Source organism: Oryctolagus cuniculus, chromosome 4, assembly GCF_051225735.1.
Source record: "Oryctolagus cuniculus isolate XC-2025 breed Fujian yellow rabbit chromosome 4, ASM5122573v1, whole genome shotgun sequence".
Lineage (NCBI taxonomy): Eukaryota > Metazoa > Chordata > Mammalia > Lagomorpha > Leporidae > Oryctolagus > Oryctolagus cuniculus.
Window position 1 is genome coordinate 56,340,127 of NC_142870.1, and position 21,887 is coordinate 56,362,013.

At 44.4% G+C, this 21,887-nt stretch overlaps 1 protein-coding gene and 1 non-coding gene across 12 annotated transcripts in view; one reads left to right on the top strand and one right to left on the bottom strand.

Annotated features, from left to right (window-relative positions):
* NXPE3 (neurexophilin and PC-esterase domain family member 3) overlaps nt 1-21,887 on the top strand; it is a 48,761-nt gene that overhangs the window by 12,920 nt on the left and 13,954 nt on the right. For 5 of the 11 annotated variants that reach the window (XR_016233077.1, XR_016233078.1, XM_008267010.5 and 2 more), the window contains one exon: nt 12,693-13,447. The exons of 2 other annotated variants lie outside the window; for them this stretch is intronic. Coding sequence is in view for 6 of the 9 variants with exons in the window: in XM_008267010.5 (XP_008265232.1) it covers nt 12,693-13,447 (755 nt within the window). In the remaining 3 variants the exon portion in view is untranslated. The remainder of the gene's footprint in view (nt 1-12,692; nt 13,448-21,887) is intronic. 4 more of the 11 variants (XM_089331637.1, XM_089331640.1, XM_089331639.1 and 1 more) reach the window with 1 other exon arrangement.
* On the bottom strand, nt 1,276-1,383 carry LOC127483040 (U6 spliceosomal RNA). The gene has a single exon (XR_007909014.3). It is a non-coding gene; the product is annotated as a U6 spliceosomal RNA (small nuclear RNA).

The window sequence follows — 21,887 nt, forward strand, 5'->3', positions numbered from 1 at the left end:
AGTAATCACCCTAGGCTCTTGTCATGAGCTGCCAAGGCTATGGAGGCCCCCTGAGTTCACTGACTCTGATCATATTTAGACAAGGCCATGGTCAAAGTGGAAGTTCTCTCCTCCCTTCAGAGAAAGGCATCTCCTTCTATGATGACCCATTCTTTTGTGGAGTGGTTTCTATACAAAAAGAATACTGTCCTTTTTATTTCACTGGCACTTCTCAGGTTACAAGTCTAAATTATGACATTTCTGTGTTGGATTTTATTAGCACAAGCTGCTCTAAAGCAAAATCATAGGCTTTTTCATTTTTCCTGCTAGAACTCACTTTGTGGTTTTTAGCAGAACACTGAATCTCACTGTGAAATGGGCACATAGGGCACTACAGATTTTTTTCCTGGGAGTTATTAAAATTTTGAAGTGATTCTGTTAAACATTTCCTATTAGAAATTGTCTTTTTTTTAAAGAATTTTATTTTACTTATTTGAAAAGCAGAATTACAGAGAGAGAAGTAAAGAGAGAAAGAGAGAATCTTCCATCTGCTGGTTCATTCCCCAAGTGGCTGCAATGGCTGGGGCTGGGCCAGGATGAAGCCAGGAGCCAGGAGCTTCATCTGGTCTCCCTTGTGGGTACAGGGACCCGAGGACTTGGGCCATCCTCTGCTGTTTTCCCAGGTGTATTATCAGGGAGCTGGATTGGAAGTGGAGTAGGTGGGACTTGAACTGTTGTCTACATGGGATGCCAGTGCTGCAGGCAGTGGCTTAACCCACTACGCCACAACGCTGGCCCCTAGAAATGGTCATAAAGCATAAACATTAGGTATTTCATCTTTCTTTCCCTTGTTTAAATTGCTCTTGCATGTTTTGCTAGAGATAAGGCCAATTACATATTCCGGGTGCATTCTATGTGGAAGCAGTTAATGTCGTGTCTAGATAGTACATAATTTCCTTTCTTTCCCTCCCTCTCTTTGTGGTAAAATTCATGTGATATGGGAATTTACCATTTTAGCCATTTTAAAAGAGATGTGCATTTCCCATGAACTTTTTGAAGTGCCTTCATACAATTCAGTAGCATTAAATAGAGTCACATGGTTGTGTGAGCAACACCCCATCTGTCTCAAGAACTTTCCATCTTCCAAAAGTGAAACTCTGTGCCTGTTAAAAAATAATTACTCATTCTTTCTTACCCCCGGGCCCTGACATCAACTCTTCTACCTTCTGTCTCAGTGGTAACTGAGATAACTCTAGGTACTGCATGTAAGTGGAATCATGTAGTATTTATCTTCTTATGACTGGATTATTTCTTCACGAATTTGCGTGTCATCCTTGCGCAGGGGCCATGCTAATCTTCTCTGTATCATTCCAGTTTTAGTATATGTGTTGCCGAAGTGAGCACAGTGACTAGATTATTTCTGTTAACATAATGTCCTCAGAGTTCATCCATGTTGTAGCATGCATCAAAATTTTCTTTATTTTTTTAAGATTCATTTATTTATTTAAAAGGGAGAGTGGCAGAGGGGAGAGAGACAGGGAGAGAGAAAGAGATATCTTCAATCTGCTGGTTCATTCCTCAAATGGCCACACCAGCCAGTGTTGGGCCAGGCTGAAACCAGGAGGCAGGAACTCCATCTGGGTCTCCCATGTGAGTAGCAGAGGCCCAAGTACTTGGGCCATCCTGCACTGCTCTCCCAGGCACATTAGCAAGGACCTGAATTGGAAGTGGAGCAGCTGGTACTTGAATCGGTACTCTGATATGTGATGCTGGTGTTGCAAGCAACGGCTTAACCTGCTGTACCACGTTATTGGCCTCTATTTTTACTTTTGATGTACTACAGTTTATTTTTATTTTTGTTGCCCATGCATTTGTTGTCATATTCAAGAAATCATTAATAAATCCAGCAGTGTCCTCTGTATTCTCCTGGGTTTTAAGGTTTTAGATTTTTTTTTAAAGTATTTATTTGAAAGGCTTAGTTACGGAGAGAGAGGAAGAGTCAGAGAGAGATCTTCCATCTGCTGGTTCACTCCCCAGTGAATAGATGTGGCTGGGCCAGAGTGAAGCCAGAAGCCACTTGCATCTTCATTGCAAGGGCCTAAGCACTTAGGCTATCTTCCTCTGCTTTCCCAGGCACATTGTCAGGGAGCTGGATTGGAAGTGGAACAGCTGGAACCTGAACCAGCATCCATATGGGATGCTGGCATTGCAGGAGGCAGCTTTACCCACTATGCCACAACGCTGGTCCCATAGTTTTAATGCTTACATTTAAGTCTTTAATAGAACTTATTATCCTTTGGGGCCGGTGGTATGGCGCAGTAGGTTAATCCTCCGCCTGAGGTGCCGGCATCCCATATGGGCGTCGGTTCTAGTCCCGGCTGCTCCTCTTCCAATCCAGCTCTCTGCTATGGCCTGGGAAAGTAGTAGAAGATGGCCCAAGCCCTTGGGTCCCTGCACCCATGTGGGAGACCCAGAAGAGGCTCCTGGCTCCTGGCTTGGGATCGGCACAGCTCCGGCCATTGTGGCCATCTGGGAAGTGAACCTGCGGATGGAAGACCTCTCTCTCTGTCTCTACCTTTCTCTATAACTCTTTTTTTTTTTTTTTTGACAGGCAGAGTGGACAGTGAGAGAGAGAGAGACAGAGAGAAAGGTCTTCGCCATTGGTTCACCCTCCAATGGCTGCCACGGCCGGCGCACTGCGGCCGGCGCACTGCGCTGATCCAAAGCCAGGAACCAGGTATCTATCCTGGTCTCCCATGGGGTGCAGGGCCCAAGCACTTGGGCCATCCTCCACTGCACTCCCAGGCTACAGCAGAGAGCTGGCCTGGAAGAGGGGCAACCGGGACAGAATCCGGCGCCTCGACCGGGACTAGAGCCCGGTGTGCCGGTGCCGCAGGTGGAGGATTAGCCTGTTGAGCCACGGCACCGGCCTCTCTATAACTCTTTCAAATAAAAAAAGTAAATCTTTAAAAAAAACAAAAAGAACTCATTATCCTTTGAAAACACTATGGTTCAAAACAGATAAACTTTACCTAATCATTTTTACTTGTACAGCTCAGTAGTGTTAAGTATATTTGCATTTTTAAAACAGGACTCCAGAATCCCTTGTTATCCTTCTAATATTTGTAGAATATAGGGTGGTATATTCTCTCATTTCTTTTTTTTTAAAAAAGATTTATTTATTTGAAAGTCAGAGTTACATACACATACACACACACACACACACAGAGGGGGTGGGGGTCTTCCATCTGATGGTTCACTCCCCATTTGGCCATAACAGCCGGAGCTGTGCAGATCCAAAGCCAGGAGCCAGGAGCTTCTTCTGGGTCTCCCATGTGGGTGCAGGGGCCCAAGGACTTGGGCCATCTTCTACTGCTTTTCCAGGCCATAGCAGAGAGCTGAATCAGAAGTGAGCGGCCGGGTCTTGAATCGGCGCCCATGTGGGATGCTAGCACTTCAGGCCAGGGTGTTAAGAAGTCTATATTTAGCCTTTGCTTTTTTTTTTAATATTTAGTATACTTTATTTTTTATGGTAGTCTTAGATGAATCAAAAAATTTCACAGAAAGAATAGAACTCTCATACTGCCTGCCTTCCTTGTAGTTTCCCCTCTTGTTAACATCTTGGATTATTGTGGTTCAGTGGATGGACCAATATTTACACTTTATTAACTCACATCCATAGTTCACTTTAGGTTGTGCTCTTTGTGTTGTACATGTCTATGGGTTTTGACAAATGTATGTCCTATATCCACCTTGTACTTCATTTGTTCATCCCTTCCCCTGAACAAACCTCCGATCTCTTTATTGTCTAAAGTTTTGCCTCTTCTAGACTGTCATATGTAGTTAGAATCATGCAATATGTATACTTCACTCTTTTTTTTCAATTTGAAGGAGTTACAGAGAAGGAGAGATAGAGGCACAGAGAAAGAGAGAGAGAGAGAGAGAGAGAGAGAGAGAGAGAGATCTTCCATCTGCTGGTTTATTACAAAAGGCCACAACAGCCAGGGCTGAACCAATCCAGAGCCAGGAGCCAGGAGCCAGGAGCCAGGAGCCAGGAGCCAGGAGCCAGGAGCTTCATCCAGGTTTTCCACGTGGGTGGTGGGGCCCAAGGAGTTGGGCCATCTTCTGCTGCTTTCCCAGGCATATTAGCAGGGAGTTAGATGGGACGTGGAGCAACCGGGACTAGAACCAGCACCTATATGGGATGCCAGGGTCGCAGGCAGAGGCTTTACTTACAGTGCCGTAGTGCTGGCTCCTGAATACTTCCCCCCCCCCCCGACAGTTACTCTACTGTTTTCTTGCTTGTTTCTGATGAAAAACATAAAATGAGATTTCATTTGGTGAGATGTGATTATGCTTATTTTTTGCCTATTCATATGTATTTTCCTCTAGTTGTTTTTTTCTTTTTTACTCTAGCTTTTTTTTTTTTTTTTTGACAGGCAGAGTTAGACAGTGAGAGAGAGAGAGACGGAGAGAAAGGTCTTCCTTTCCATTGGTTCACACCCTAAACGGCCACTACGGCTGGGACCAGGAGCCAGGTGCTTCTTCCTGTCTCCCATGGGGTGCAGGGCCCAAGGACTTGGGCCGTCCTCCACTGCCCTCCTGGGCCACAGCAGAGAGCTGGACTGGAAGAGGAGCAACCGGGACAGAATCCGGTGCCCCAACTGGGACTAGAACTTGGGGTGCTGGCACCGCAGGCGGAGGATTAGCCAAGTGAGCTGCGGCGCCGGCCTTTCACTCTAGCTTTACGTTTAACTTTGATCTGCCTTGGTGTAGTTGTAATGTTTCTTTTACTTGGGATTTATTGAAATCCTTACATTTATGTATTTATAGTTTTCATGAAATTTGGTAAATATTTGGCTGTTTTTGTTTATTTTCTGCAAAGATTTATTTTGTTAGAAAAGCAGAAAAACAGAAAGGGAGAGACAGAGAAACAGATCTTCATCTGCTGGTTCACTCTCCAAATGGCTGCAACAGTCCTGGCTGGGCCAGGCTGAAGCTAGAAGCCAGATGCTGCATATGGGTCTCCCATGTGGGTGGCAGGGGCCCAAGCACTTAGACCATCTTTTACTGCCTTCTCAGGCACATTAGCAGGAAGCTGGAATGGAAACAGAGCAGCTGAGACTCGATCTGGTGCTGCAGTATGGGATGTTAGCATTGCACACTATGGCTTAACCCATAGCACCACAACGCTGACCCAATTTTTTTGTTTTTTAAGAGAGTGTAGATTTTTATTCTGTTGCTTTACAAATAAAGCAGGCTGCATTGGTTTCTGTTTTGGTGGTTAAAGAGGGCACATCCCATATCCTCATCCAACTCTCCCAACTCCTCCTTTAAACAAGCCTATGGTAGCAGGTGGGGCAGCTGTGGGACTATGATCATGGGAGCAGTAGCCATAAGTACAAGTGGATAGGCCAGAAAGGCCTTGACTTTGTCAGAAAATGGGAAGGTATAGTCAGTATCCTTAGGTGAAGCCAGAAGCCACTTGTACCCAGTCATGATCTAATGTTGTACAGACGTAATGTTTGGGTAACCAGTCTGTAGACATACTCTGGCAATATTGCACATATCCTCCGGGAAATGAGACTGCAGTTTCTTCTGTTTTGTCAAGCACTCTGAGACTGCAGAGGCTGCTGTTTTCACACACCTGCACGATGTTCAGCAGCTCCCACTTGGTCTGCAGTCTCCATCAGCTGTACATTATTAGGATTTCAGTGACAAAATGGTGATGATGCCTAAAGCCTGGAAGAAGGAGGATGTTTGTGTCCCACCTAAATTCATATGTTGAAACCCTTACACTCAATTTGATGGCATTTAAGGGAAGTGCCTTTTGGGAGATGTATTTACTTATTTGAAAGGCTGAGTTACAGAGAGAGAGATGAAGAGAGAGAGACACACACATACACACATAGAGAGAGGGAGAGAGAGAAATTGATCTTCGTTCTTTGGTTCACTCCCCAAATGGCCACAAATAGCCAGGACTAGGGCAGGCCAAAGCCAGGAGCCTGGAACTCCATTCAGGTCTCCTGTATGGATGGCAGGGGTCCGAGAACTTGGGCCATGTGCTGCTGCTTTCCCAAGTACATTAACAAGGAGCTAGAGCAGAAGTGGAGTAGCCAGGACTCAATCTGGTACCCGTATCTGATGCCAGCATTTTTGGGCAGTGGTTTAACCCGCTACATCACAACACCTGCACCCAGATAATTACGTTATTTTTTTTAAAGAATTATTTTATTTATTTGGAAGAGTTACAGAGAGAGGTAGAACCAGAGAGAGAGAGAGCTCTTCCTTCCTCTGGTTCACTCCCCAAATGACCACAACAGCCAGAACTGAGCTTATCTGAAGCCAGGAGCCAGGAGCTTCTTCTGGGTCTCGCATGTGGGTGCAGGGGCCCAAGGACTTGGGCCATCTTCCACTGCTTTCCCAGGCCATAGCAGAGAGCTGGAAAGGAAGTGGAGCAGGTGGGACTCGAACTGGTGCACATATGGGACGCCGGCGCTGCAGGCTGGGGCTTTAACCCACTGCGCCACAGCACTGGCCCCAATAATTGGGTTTTGATTAGGCCATGATGGTGTGACCCTTATGATGGGTTGATGGCCTTTTAAGAATAGGAAGAGAAAGTAAATAAGGAAGGGTCATGTGGGCACGTGGTAGCTGTCTGCACAAGAGGAAGGGCTTTGCCAGAACCTGACCATGCTGGCACCCTGCTGAGACCACCAGCTTCCAGAACTGTGAGAAAAATGACTGTTATTTAAGCCAACTAGTGTATGTTATTTGTTGTAGCAGCTTGAAATTATGACAACAGACCTCTTCTTACGACCAAGATCGGTAATACCACATGCCCCAGCACAAGTAGCAGCTAGTACTTTGTTGGCCAGTAGCCTCTCCCTGATCTCAGTGAAGTTCTCATTGATAAGCACCAACAGCTCACACACCCCCCGACGTGAGGCAGTCATTCGTCCAGAGATAGGTTGTTTCCCAGATGCCTCTGGATAGCCTTTAGTATCATGATATTCTTTTTTTTTTTTTTTTTTTTTTTTTGACAGGCAGAGTGGACAGTGAGAGAGAGAGACAGAGAGAAAGGTCTTCCTTTGCCGTTGGTTCACCCTCCAATGGCCGCTGCCGCCAGCGCGCTGCGGCCGGCGCACCGTGCTGATCCGATGGCAGGAGCCAGGAGCCAGGTGCTTTTCCTGGTCTCCCATGGGGTGCAGGGCCCAAGCACCTGGACCATCCTCCACTGCACTCCCTGGCCACAGCAGAGAGCTGGCCTGGAAGAGGGGCAACCGGGACAGAATCCGGTGCCCCGACCGGGAATAGAACCCGGTGTGCTGGCGCCGCAAGGTGGAGGATTAGCCTAGTGAGCCGCGGCGCCGGCTTTTTTTTTTTTTTTTTTTTTTTTTTTTTTTACAGGCAGAGTGGATAGTGAGAGAGAGAGAGACAGAGAGAAAGGTCTTCCTTTGCCGTTGGTTCACCCTCCAATGGCTGCCGCGGCCGGCACAGCAGAGAGCTGGCCTGGAAGAGGGGCAACCGGGACAGAATCCAGCGCCCTGACCGGGACTAGAACCCGGTGTGCCAGCGCCACTAGGTGGAGGATTAGCCTATTGAGCTGTGGCGCCGGCCAGTATCATGATATTCTGACCACCAGCACACACTGTGCCATTTTGTCACTTACAGACCCTGGGCATCGTGGTGCATCAAGGGTTGCCTTACAGGGTTTAAAGATGTTACTCTCATGAGGTGAGGATACCTGGTAAGAGCTTGGCTGTTACTTCTTTGAGTACTTTTTTTTTTTTTTTTAAGGATTTATTTATTTACTTGAAAGGCTGAGTTACAGAGAGGGAGAGAGATCTTCCATCTGCTGGTTCACTCCTCAAATGGCTGCAATGGCCAGGGCTAAGCCACACCAAAGCCAGGAGCCAGGAGTTTCTTCTAGGTGTCCCATGTTGGTGCAGGGGCCCAAGGACATGGGCCATGATCTGCTGCTTTCCAGGCACATTAAAAGGAAGTGGGTGCAGCTCAGTTCACAGTAGTTAAGTTATAGAATCAACCTAAATGTCTGTCAACTGAAGACTGGACAAAAAAATTTCAGGATATGTACACTATGGAATATTACACAGCGGTTAAAAATGAAATCCTGTCATTTGCAACAAAATGGATGAAACTGGAAAACATCATACTTACTGAAATAAGCCAGTTCCAAAAGGACAAATACCATATGTTCTCCCTGATCTGTGGTAACTAATAGAGCACCTAAAAGGTAATCTGTAGAAGTGAAATTGACTTTGAAAAGCTCTTGTCTTGAACTGTTGAGGAACAGAATTTTTTCCCATTGTATTTGTTGAACTCTTTACTTAGTGTAAAGCTAATCTTATGTGTACAAAGTTAATTGAAAATAGATTTTAGTAAAACATAAGAATGTGAATAGGAGAGGGAGAAGGAAGAAGGGTGGGAGTGCAGGTGGGAGGACAGGTATGGTAGGAAGACTATGTCCCTAAAGTTGTATTTATGAAATGCATGAAGTTTATATACCTTAAATAAAATGTTTCTGGAGGGGGGAGGGAAATGGGATCATAAGTGAAGGTGGTACTTGGTCCCAGGCACTCAGATACACAGAATGCAGGCATCCCTAGGGTGACTTAGCCTGCTGCAAAACAGTACCCACCTCTACAGATGAATTTCTTACAAGAAATATCGTAAGAGATTGTCACTGGAGGTGGAAATCCTCCCCATTCAGGTCCTACATGTATCAATGGTGCTGTGTTGAAGTAATCCCAAATAACAATAGATTCAGTGGATTGATATGAGATAGCAAAATTAACATCCTTGTGGAAATCTCTAGCAAAACATTATCCATTGTAGTATCTTGTCTTTATAAAAACAGGATGAGTAGATCTTCTTTTGTGGAAATTTACAAGTTCCTCTCTTTTATAGTGCTGACCAATCAGCTGTAACTGGGGTACTTTTCTGTTCCAGCCTTGCTATAAATCCCTCATGATCATGTAGCATCATCATTTTGGAAATAAAATAATAGCTAATATGTGTCTGGTACTTCTTATATGCTGGAACCCTCTTCTTGCTTTTCCTCATTAAGTGTGCCATGGGTGCATAAATGAAAGCACACTGTTGGAGGGAGTAGGGGTGGAGAAGCAATGGAGGTGGTATTTGGGCTATGGAAAACTCCTTTGTTTCCCATAGAACAAGAGCTTTGAGGTCAGACAAAGCCTACAGTGATTTTGATGGATGAAGCTGAACAGTGGGGACTTTTGGCCCCCCCTCCCTTTTTTCCAGTTCCAGAACTCACTGAAGCAAAGGTTAGAGGGAAGAAGTGCTGGCTCTCATCTCCCTCCTTTGTTTAGACATATGCTGTTGATACCCTCCCTTAAGAACCTCCAGAATCCCCATCTGCCCCCACCTCCAGGCCCCTACTTCAGTGCCCTCTTCCCCTGGTGAGACACTGGGTCACTCTCCAGTTTGTTCAGTTTGTAATTGACAGGTTGGGTGCCTGCTCAGACTTTCCTGCCCTGTGTTTCAATGTGGCAGCCATTTATTTGCTAAGATTCATTAAAATTCCAACTCACTGCTCATCTGAACCAGAAATTCTATTGTTGAGGTTTTGTTAGTATATAAACATTGTGGCTTTCTTTAAGGTGATAGTAATTTTTCATATTTTCAGTATGGGATTCAGGAACAAGTGTCCTGGGAGGAAGGAAAAGGAGTTGAAAGAGACTAAAGGCACAGAATGTCTGGAAAAAAAAAAAGAGAGAGAGAGAGAGAGATGGAAAGGAAGAAAAAAGTTTTTGTCTGTCTCAAAATGTTGCTGAGGGTCTTGCCTGGATGGCTGATTTGATAGAGATGCAGCTACCCCCACATTACAGCAGCATTTTATTGGGGGTCTTCTACAATGCACGAATCCAGTTTTGTTGTCTTTCACGGGGAGTCACTCAAATGGTGGGCATGTCTAAACAGATAAGGATGCATCAAGTTATTGCAAATGGGAGTAGGCATCAAGTTTAGGACCAGTGTTGCCATGGTACCAGGGAAAACTGGCTACCTCCTTCAGTGTTGCATTAAAACTGACCCTGCCAAACCAGGTCTGGACTAAGGTAGTGTTCTCCTTAGCTTGACTAAATTTTAGTAGGCTTTTCCCTGCTTTAGGCTCCCAATCTGCTTCTTAGAGCATTTACTTTAGAAACCTTATCATTGTAGATTCTTTCTCTGCCCCTTTGAGATGAGGTCTTGACATTTTTTTTTTAAAGATTTATTTTATTTATTTGAAAGAGTCACAGAGAGAGGTAGAGACAGAGAGAGTCGTCTTCCATCCACTGGTTCACTCCCAGGTGGTCGCAGAGGCCGGAGCTGTGCCAATCCGCAGCCAGGAGCCAGGAGCTTCTTCTGGGTCTCCCACACAGGTGCAGGGGCCCAAGAACTTGGGCCATCTTCTACTGCTTTTGCTGGCCACAGCAGAGAGCTGGATCGGAAGAGGAGCAGCCGGGACTAGAACCGGTGCCTATATGGGATGCTGGCACTTCAGACCATGGCTTTAACCCGCTGTGCCAAAGCACCTGCCCCAAGGTCTTGATAGTTTTAAAACCCACGGATGTTTTTCTCAAGGACTTGAGAGCCAACTGTTTGAAATTTAAACATCAAGAAAGGTAGAGCCCTTTTCTCAGCTCTGTGGGAAGGTAGGGGCCTAACTTCAGTAAGTGCCAACCAGCAACCACAGACGGCCTCATCACATTGACCAACATTGACCACTAGTGTCCCCCAGTACTTCCCCATGAATTTACTCCAGTGTTTAAAAGCTCTCTTACTATTTCTGTTAAGAAGTTAAGTCAATCTCTCTCTCCTGTTGCAAAAGACTTGACCCTCCTCTATTGCAATAGCCTTGATTAAAGACTTTCTTGCTGTTTAATTCTATCTTATGTAATTTTTCTTCAAAATATAGAAGCATACACAATATTTTATATAAATTGACTCAGGAGCCATTAACTCAGAACACAGGATAACTTTCTCATAGTACAGCTTTTGTAATTGTCCCACAGCTTGGGATATTCTTTCTTTCAGTCTTGTTCTTTTTGCTTTTCAGTTTTGGGAGTTTCTTTTTTCAAGATTTATTTTTATTTATTTGAAAGGCAGAGTTAGAGAGGGAGACAGAAAGAGACAGAGTGAGAGAGAGAGATCTTCCATCCTCTAGTTCACTCCCCAAATGGCTTCAATAGCCAGGGCTAGGCCAGGCTGAAGGCAGGCCAAAGCCAGAAGCCAGGAGTTTCTTCTAGTCTCCCACATGGATCCAGGGTCCCAAGCACTTAGGCCCTCCCCACTGCTTTCCAGGCATATTAGCAGGGAGCTGCATGGAAGTGGATTAGCTGGGACTTGAACCAGTACCCATATGAAATGCAAGCCCTTTAGGCTGTGCCTTAACTTGCAATGCCACCAGGCTGGCCCCTTGGAAGTTTCTAAAGACATATCCATAAACTCAGACACTCTTTCCTCAGCTATATCCAGCTGACTAAAGCCTGTCAAAGGCATTCTTCATTTCTATCAGTGCTTTTAATCCCCAGTAGTTCTTTTTTATCTTTTTTTACAGTTTCCATTTCTGTCCTTAACCATCACCCATTCTGTTTTTGCATGTGCTGTACTTTTTTCCATTAGAACCTTAGCATATTGAGCTTAGTTGTTTTAAATTCCCAGTCTGGTAATTTTAAGATCTCTGCCATATCTGAGTCTGGTTCTGATGCTTGTTCAGTTGGCTTTTTAGCATGCTTGTAATTTTTTGTTGAATGCTGCATGTAATGTACTCAACCAAAGGTATGCTTTGATAGTAGATTGTGCAAGAGGATACTATCATTCTAGGTCTCAGTCTTTTTTGTAAGTAAGCCTGTGCTTCTTGGCTGTGAACTTCATCACTGCTTCTTGGTTTTTCCCATTCTCCTTAGGTTGGAGAGCTGGCTAAAGGGGGACTGGAGTTCAGTATTTTCTGTTCTAGGCTGATTAAATTTGGATAAAACTTTTTTTTTTAAAAAAGATTTATTTTATTTATTTGAAAGACAGAGTTACAGAGAGAGGTAGAGACAGAGAGAGAGAGAGAGAGGTCTTTCATCTGCTGGTTCACTCCCCAGATGGCCACAATGGCCAGAGCTGCACCGATTCATAGCCAAGAGCCAGGGGCTTCTTCTGGGTCTCCCACGTGGGTGCAGGGGCCTAAGGACTTGAACCATCTTCCACCGCCTTCGCAGGCCATAGCAGAGAGCTGCATTGGAAGAGGAGCAGCCTGGACTAGAACTGGCACCCATATGGGTTGCCAGCACTTCAGGCCAGGGCTTTAACCTGCTGCGCCACAGCGGCCCCGTTGGATAAAACCTTAATAGGTTGGTTAGGCCTAGTAAAAGAGTTTCTCTTAAGGGAAGGTTTTGTTGAGAAAAATAGTGCTCTGGTAAATTTCCCCTACTGGGGTCCCAAGGAAGCTTTTCTCTAACATTCACTATGAGAACTTGGTAGAGTTCCTATAAGTAAAACTCAGAAAATTGTGAGGATCCCTCTACATATTTATTTCTCATCTTGAATTCATTGTGTTACAATAAGCTAGTCCTATAAAACTTGTTCACTATAGTTTTGAAATAATGTCATTCCAACTGATTTTATGCAAAGATTTATTTAGCTGAATGTTCAGACATTTATTGGAGTGGTGGTTTCTGTTGTGTCTTTCTCTTCAGTACTTGGACCACGAGACTGTTTCAGCCACATTCATCGACAGCAGTGGTCAGTTTGTTTCCTCCCAGACGACGGGTGTTAGCCGGACTCCATACTGTGGCTATGAGCACCAAACCCTCTCCAGCCGGGAGCGCATGGAGGAGGACTCATTGCTGGCAGCCTTGCAGTGGCAGGTGCCTGATGTGGGCCCAGTCCCTTTTGTGAAAAGCACCGACCCTTCTTCTAGCTACTTTGTCATCTTGAACTCTGCAGCCATCTTCAGGGTGGGAAGCCAGCTGGAAGTACTGGTTCATGTTCAGGATTTTCAACGAAAGCCCAAGAAGTATGGTGGAGACTACCTACAGGCCAGAATCCACTCCCCCAGGCTGCAGGCAGGGGCTGTGGGCAGAGTGGTAGACTACCAGAATGGGTTTTACAAGGTTTTTTTTACTCTGCTTTGGCCAGGCAAAGTTAAAGTGTCCATATCTCTGGTCCACCCTAGTGAGGGAATCAGAGTGCTTCAGCACCTACAGGAAGAGAAACCAGACAGAGTTTATTTCAAGAGTCTGTTCCGTTCAGGAAGAATTTCTGAAACAACTGAGTGCAATGTGTGTCTTCCTGGGAGTCTACCCCTGTGTAACTTTACAGATCTCTACACTGGAGAGCCCTGGTTCTGCTTCAAACCAAAGAAGCTTCCTTGCAGCAGCAGAATTAACCATTTCAAAGGTGGATACCTGAAGGGCCTTCTCACTGCTGCAGAGAGTGCTTTCTTCCAGAGGTAGGTGTCACCTGTTCTGGAGGTGATTCAGAGAGCCCCTTTCTGCTTGCCTCATCCCATTTAGGAGATTTTTGTTGTGAGGATGTGTAAGAAAATTAACACATTTGTGTTTTTTATTAGCGTGTTGAAAGTGAAGCTTAGTGCTTGTTCAGGTTCAAATTAAGAACCTTGACCATTGAATATTGATTTCTTTGGTCCCCATATCTATGTTTCACTTCAGAACTTCAGCACATATTTTTAGATATATAAGCAAGATCACTTATGCACAGAAAAAATTTTCCAGAAATCATCCAAGAACAAGGATACTAAGATTCTAGTAGTCAGGCTTGTATTTTAGCTTCATGTTTAATAAACTAAAAAAATTTTAAGTGCCATAATACTAGTTTTAAATAATATTAAAAAGATTTATTAATAGGAAAAATGTATAAATATGTAGCATTGCTGAGTTTACTTAATAAAATACATGGAAAAGCAGGAATTCCACAGCAGGGTATATTTAAAGTTTTGTTTGTTTATTTGGAAACTAGAGTAACAGAGAGAGGGAGGGAGGGAAAGAGAGAGAGATCGTCCATCTGCTGGTTCATTCTCCAAATGCCTACAACATCCAGGGCTGAACTGGGTCAAAGCTAGGGGACAGGACTCAATCCAGGTCTCTCACACGGTTGGCAGGGACCCAAGTTCCTGAGCCATCATCTGCTACCTCCCAGGTGTGCTTTAGCAGGAAGTTGGATTGGAGGTAGAGGCAGGCTTGATCCCAGGCACTCCAATGTGGAAACTGGGTATCTCTAGTGGTGGCTTAAACTGTTACACAATGCCCAGTCCTATTTTTTTTTATTTAAAAGTTGAAATTTTTGTGGCATTGTGCTCAAGTTTCCATTTCAGATGTAAGCATAAAACATTTTCATCATAATGATCAATGTATGGAATAGTATGCAAAATGGAATGTACTGTGTCAGTGTGAATTAAAATTTGTTTTTTCTTCAATATTCTATATAGCTTTGAAGTAAAATAACATTCATATAGGGTAAAAAGTTATAAAAGCTACATTGGAAAAAAGTACAATTATTGGGGCCAGTGCTTTGGCTCAGAGGGTTAAGCTGCTGTCTGTTTTAACTCAGAGGGTTAAGCGCTGGCATCCCATATGGGTACCGGTTTGAGACCCAGTTGCTCCACTTCCGATCTAGCTCCCTGCTAGTGTGCCTGGGAAAGCAGCAGAAAATGACCCAAGAGCTTGGGCCCCGGCACCCATGTGGGAGACCTGGATGAAGCTTCTGGCTCCTGGCTTCAATCTGGCCCAGCCCTAGTTGCTGCAGCCACTTGGGGAGTGAACCAGCAGATAGAAGATCTCTCTGTCTCTCCCTCTCTGTAACTCCACCTTACAAATAAATAAATAAATCCTGGGGGTTGGGGAGAGTTCTTTCATCCGCTGGTGCACTCGCCAAATGACTGCAACAGCCAGAGCTGGGCTGATCCAAAGCCAGGAGCCAGAAGCTTCTTCTAGATCTCCCATGTGGGTACAGGGGTCCAAGCACTTGGGCCATCTTCTACTGCTTTCCCAGGCCATTAACAGGGAGATGGACTGGAAGAGGAGCAGCTGGGACACAAATCGGTACCCATATGGGATGCCAGCACCACAGGCAGAGGCTCAGCCTACTATGCCACAGCGCCAGCCCCTAAATAAATCTTCAAAAAATTACATTTGAGAAAATACATAAGTATTTTTTACTTAAAAACTTTTTTTTTACTTTTTTGAAAAATGTATTATTTGTGAGGCAGAGATAGAGAGAGGTGGGAACAGATGGCCAGAGACTTCCCATCCCCTGATTCATATCCCATATGTCTGAACAGCTGGGCTGGGGATATGACAGAAGCTGAGGGCTGAAACAGTCAAGGTCCCCCATGTGGGTCACAGAAACACACACTTGAGCCATCTCTGCTGCCTCCCGGGGTCTGCATTCACAGGAAGCCGGAGTCAGGAAATGGAGCTAGGAATTGAACTCAGGACACTCAGATGTTGGACATGGATACTTTAATCACTAAATCTAAATTTTTTTTTTTTTTACTTTTTAATCTATTATATACTTTGTAAACATTCCTTAGCTGAGAGATACTTTTGTTGAGAACATATAGATATCCTAGTAATTGGTGGGGGCAAGTTGCTACCTAGTCAAGTATATGGAGCCCCTACAATAAAATATCATGCTTTTTTGAAGGGCTAGTATAAGAAGCAATGTCCAGTATATTTACTTCACTATACTGTATTATACTAAACAAAATAACCCCTAAAATCCAAACCCAAACAAAACTCTTAGTTTTAATCCTGTTTAGTTTGGTTTTAAAATTTAGTTTTAGAGCAGGCACAGTGGTGTAGCAGGTAAAGCTTCCGCTTGCAGTGCTGGCATCACATATTATGTCCCGGCTGCTCCACTTCTGATCCAGCTCTCTGCTGTGGCCTGGGAAAACAGTGGAAGAGTGGAAGATGGCCCAGGTGCTTGGGCCCCTGCACCCATAGGGAAGACTTGGAGAAAGCTCCAGGCTCCTGGTGTCAGATTGGCCCAGCTCCTGCTGTTGCAGCCATCTGGGAAGTGAACCAGCCAATGGAAGATCTCTCTCTCTTTCTGCCTCTTCCTCTCTGTAACTCTGCCTTTCAAATAAATAAATACATCTTTTTTTTTTTATTTTTATTTATTTATTTATTTATTTGACAGGCAGAGTGGACAGTGAGAGAGAGAGACAGAGAGAAAGGTCTTCCTTTGCCGTTGGTTCACCCTCCAATGGCCGCCGCGGCCGGCGCGCTGCGGCCGGCGCACCACGCTGATCCGATGGCAGGAGCCAGGAACCAGGTGCTTTTCCTGGTCTCCCATGGGGTGCAGGGCCCAAGCACTTGGGCCATCCTCCACTGCACTCCCTGGCCACAGCAGAGAGCTGGCCTGGAAGAGGGGCAACCGGGACAGAATCTGGCGCCCTGACCGGGACTAGAACCCGGTGTGCCGGCGCCGCTAGGCGGAGGATTAGCCTAGTGAGCCACGGCGCCGGCCAAATAAATAAATCTTTAAAAAAATTTAGTTTAATCCTGGACTCAGATCTCAGACATGCTATTTGTCGATGACCTTGAGTAGATTATTTAATTTATGTTCATTGTTTTTGCCCATATGTGAAGACTACAGTAGCCAGTTACTGCTTTTTAGATTTTGTATTGTCAGTCTACTGAGTTGCTTAGCAAAGTCGGAAAAAGCATAGTTTGCAACTTATTCAAATTCCTTATAGAAAATAGTAGGAGAAAGGTTAAATAAGTAAATGAAAACTTTAAAATATAGCAATCGTACCATTAAAAACAAACAGTAAAACACTTGTGAATTCTCAATAATAAAATAATATCTTTGTCGTGGCCCTTACTTGCATGTCTTGGATGTGGCTTGTTAATAGCACACTGTCATGGACTCATTACAAATCTCTTTTCCCTGTAAGTTTGCTGGGAAAACAATGTTTGAGGAGGTATAAATCTTTTTGGAAACCGAATATTTGGTAGACTCCTGATAATTGATTTTCATTGTCCCATTCTTCTCTCTGCCAAAGTTCTGAAATGTTGTACTAGTACCTGAAAAGAAAAAGAAAGATGGAAATTGATTTTTGAGTGAGTGGCCTGAATATGTTGTGCTGACGTCCATTTTTACCTCTCTCTTGAGGGCTCATAACTTTACTTAATTTAGAAAGGATTAAGAAGCTTAGTCTTTATTGGTTCCCTGAATGACAGTTGGACAATTAAGGTAATACAACTTTTGTTCTTTACCCTTCAGGGAAAGAAGTATTGGTCTTGGGAAGGGCAGGAGTATTTTGCTTAAGAGAACTTATTTAATAAATATTAAATATTTTATTTAATAAATATAAATTTCATAGGTACAACTTTTGGAATGTAGCAGTTCTTGCCCCCATACCTGCCCTCCCACCTGCACTCCTGTCCCACTTCCTACTCCCTCTCCCATCCCATTCTTCATTCAGATTCATTTTTACTTGTCTTGATATACAGAAGATTAGCATTATACTAAGTAAATATTTCAACAGTTTGCACCCACACAGACACACAAAGTATAAAGTACTGTTTGAAGACTAGTTTTACTGTTAATTCTCATAGTATAGCTCACTAAGGACAGAGGTCCTACATGGGGTGCAAATGTACAGTGACTCCTGTTGTTAATTTAACAATTTACACTCTGGGGCTGGCGCTGTGGCGTAGCGGGTAAAGCCATCACCTGCAGTGCCAGCATCCCATATGGGTGCTGGTTTGTGTCCCGGCTTCTCCACTTCTGACCCAGCTCTCTGCTGTGGCTTGGGAAAGCAGCAGAAGATGGCCCAAGTCCTTGGGCCCCTAAATCCGTGTGGGAGACCTAGAAGAAACTCCTGGCTCCTGGCTTTGGATCAGCACAGCTCTGGCTGTCGCCGTCATTTGGGGAGTTAACCAGCAGAATGGAAGACCTCTCTCTCTCTGCCTCTCCTTCCCTCTCTGTGTAACTCTGACTTTCAAGTAAATAAATAAATATTTTAAAAAAAACAACAAAAGAAATTTATACTCTTACTTATGATGTCAGTGGTCACCCGAGGCTCTTGTCATGAGCTGCCAAGGCTATGGAAGTCTTTTGAGTCCACAAACTCCGTCAGGATTTAGACCAGGCCATAAGCAAAGTGGAAATTTTCTCCTCCCTTCAGAGAAAAGTACATCCTTCTTTGATGGCCCTTTCTTTCCACTGGGATGTCACTCACAGAGATCCTTCATGTAGATCATTTTTTGCCACAATGTCTTGGCTTTCCATGCCTGAAATGGTCTCATGGGCTTTTCAGCCAGATCTGAATGCATTAAAGGCTGATTCTGAGGTCAGAGTGCTATTTAGGGCATTTGTCATTCTATGAGTCTGCTGTGTGGCCTGCTTCCGATGTTGGATCATTCAAGAGAGCTTATTAATATAGGGAGAAAGGCATTTTGGAAGAAAGCTTACCACCTAAAAAGTTTTACTTTTGCATGATTTATTTATTTCTTTTTAAAGATTTATTTTATTTATTTGAATGATATAGTTACAGAGAGAGGTAGAAATAGAGAAAAGGGTCTTTCATCTGCTGGTTCACTCTCCAGATGGCCACAATGACTGGAGCTGGGCCAGGCTGAAGCAGGAGCCAGGAACTTCTTCCAGGTCTCCATGTGGGTGCAGGGGCCCAAGCACTTGGGCCATCCTCTGCTGCTTTCCCAGGCACATTAGCAGGGAGCTGGAAGTGGAGCAGCCAGGACTCGAACTGGCATCCATATGGGATACAAGTGCTGCAGGCCAGGGCTTGAACCCACTGCGCCACAGTGCCAATCTCTATTTTTTCTTTTTTAATGTATTTTTTTTTTTGACAGGCAGAGTGGACAGTGAGAGAGAGAGACAAAGAGAAAGGTCTTCCTTTACCATTGGTTCACCCTCCAATGGCCACTGCGGCCGGCACCCTGCGGCTGGCGCATGGCGCTGATCTGAAGGCAGGAGCCAGGTGCTTCTCCTGGTCTCCCATGGGGTGCAGGGCCCAAGCACTTGGGCCATCCTCCACTGCACTTCCGGGCCACAGCAGAGAGCTGGCCTGGAAAAGGGGCAACCGGGACAGAATCCGGCACCCTGACCGGGACTAGAACCCAGTGTGCCGGTGCCGCTAGGTGGAGGATTAGCCTAGTGAGCCGTGGCGCCGGCCTTTTTTAATGTATTTTTTAAATTTATTTTTTTTTTATTTGAAAGGCAGAGTTACAGAGAGATGTGGGGGGACATACTGAGAGAGAACTTTCCTATCTGCTGATTCACTCCCCAAATGGTTGCAATGGCCAGGACTGGGCTGAGAGCCACAAGATTCATCTGAGTCTCCCACAGGGATATAGGGATCTAAGCAGTTGGGCTGTCTTTCAGTGCTTTTCCAGGCACATTAGCAGGGAGCTGGATCAGAAGTGCAGCAGGGTACAGCACTGTGGCTTAGAGGGTAGAGCCGCCGCCTGCAGTGCCAGCATCCCTTATGGGTGCCAGTTCAAGTCCTGGCATCTCTGCTTCCAATCCAGCTCTCTGCTATGGCCTGGGAAAGCAGTAGAAGATGGCCCAAGTCCTTGGGCCCCTGCACCCTCAGGGGAAGACCCGGAGGAACCGGCGAAGCTCCAGCCATTGTGGCCGATTGGGGAGTGAATCAGTGGATGGAAGGCCTCTCTCTCTCTGTTTAACTATTTCAAATAATAAACAGGTAAATCTTAGAAAAGAAGTCAAGCAGCTGGGACTTGAACCCATGCTCATATGGGATGCCGGCCCTGCGGACAGTGGCTTTAATCGCTATGCCACAGCAATGTGTTTTTTTTTTTTTAACTTAATTTTTCCCTGAAATTCTTCAAAAACAATGTCTAGAAACATTGTAAGAATAATGATGCTGAACACATAAATTTTTAATCTAGATTCATCATTGTTAATGTTTTTACATGTTTATTTTTCTCTCTATGTGTTTGTATTTGTATGTATGTGTATAATCTTTTTTCACCCTGTACTGTCTGAGGTGTGAGTTGCAGACACATGGCACTGCAACCCATCAGTATGGGTCTCCTCAGAACATGGCTATCTCAAGTATATTACAGCACAGTTACCACACTTGGGACATTTATCACCGATACAACATTATTCTGTAATATGTAGTAGATATTCCAGTTTCTTCAGTTGTTCCAGTTTTCTTTATAGCTGCCTTTTTAATTTTAAAAAATGAAATCTATAATCACTATTGTATTTAGTTATTTCTTTAATTCAGAAGAGTTCTTTAGCCTGTTTTGTTTTTCTTTGGAATTGCTATATCGTTTCTATGTCTATGTTGATGTTAAATATTTTTGCATGAAAATTATATGGGGAATTTTTCTACAAATTTTTTTACAGGAAAATATTTTTTGCAGGAAAATTACTATATAGTAATAATTACATAATTATTGAGAAGTAAATTATATTTCTTCTTTTTCTTACCAGAAAACTCAGATGTCATGAAAGCAGTCTATATGTGCTCTCTTAAAAGTCATCTTCTCTGTTAAATGTAACTTATCTAAGTATGGAATTCTGTTATTTTCTCATGTAACCAGCCCCGTATATAATACCTTCATTTGTTTTCTCTCTGCACAATTAGAATGCCATTTCCATGATGGGGAGATGGTGTTTGTTTTGTGTACTGTTACAGCCTTGGCATTGAGGATAGTGCTTGCAAGGACATAGTAGAAGCTGAAGTATTATTTCTTCTTCTTCTTCTTCTTTTTAATATTTATTTATTTACCTGAAAGGCAGAGTTAGAGTGAGGGAGAGAGAGAGAGATTGATCTTCCATCCACTGGTTTACTCCCCAAAATGGCCATAGCAGCTGCAGCTGGACCTATCTGGAGCAAGGAGCCAGGAGCCAGGAGCCAGGAGCTTCTTCTGGATCTCCCATGTGGATGGCAGGGGCCCAAGCACTTGGGCCATCCTCCATTGCTTTCCCAGGCGCATTAGCAGGGAGCTGGACTGCAAGTGGAGCAGCCGGGACTCGAACCCATGCCCAAATGGGATGTTGATGCCGCAGGTGGAGGCTTATCCTGCTACGCCACTTTTTTTTTTTTTTTTTTTTTAAGATTTATCTATTTGAAAGGCAGTATTACATAGAGAGAGGAGAGGCAGAGAGAGAGAGAGAGAGAGATCTTCCATCCAATGGTTCACTCCCCAATTGGCCACAATGGCCTGAGATGTGCCAATCCGAAGCTAGGAGCTTCTTGCAGGTCTCCCATGTGGGTGCAGGAGCCCAAGGCTTTGGGCCATCTTCTACTGCTTTTCCAGGCCATAGCAGAGAGCTGGATCAGCAGTGGAGCAGCTGGGTCTTGAACCGGCACCCATATGGGATGCTGGCACTTCAGGCCAGGGCATTAACCCACTGCGCCAGAGCACCGGCCCCTACCCCAGGTTCTTATGCAGCCCTCTAAAGATATTTACTGAGCATGAACTTTAGATTAGGGCCTGTGCTAGGTGCTGAAGATGAAAAGATAAATTCATGTCTTCAGGGTTGTGTGTTTAGTAAGGGGAGCAGACACTAAAGAGACACTGTGATGATGAACAAAGGATGTGAATACTTCCCCAGGGGCAAGTGTCCCCAGGGAGACACATCTCAGATCTGGGCAAGGCCTTAGGAATCTGACATGTGATTCAATGCCATATAGACTTACAGCCTGAAAATAGGTAATAACAAAATAGACATTCTTTTTGGCGTGAGAGCAAATAATTCTAATCAGAGTTGGTCACTTAGGGATTTGCACTGTTAGACTTGGCTAAGCAATACATAGTGCAGTGAAAAATTGTTAAATATCATGTCATTCCTTTTAAATTTATAGATCCAGTATTCTAATTACTATAACAGACCTAGTTTACTCAGTATGTTGGTTAATACTTGTA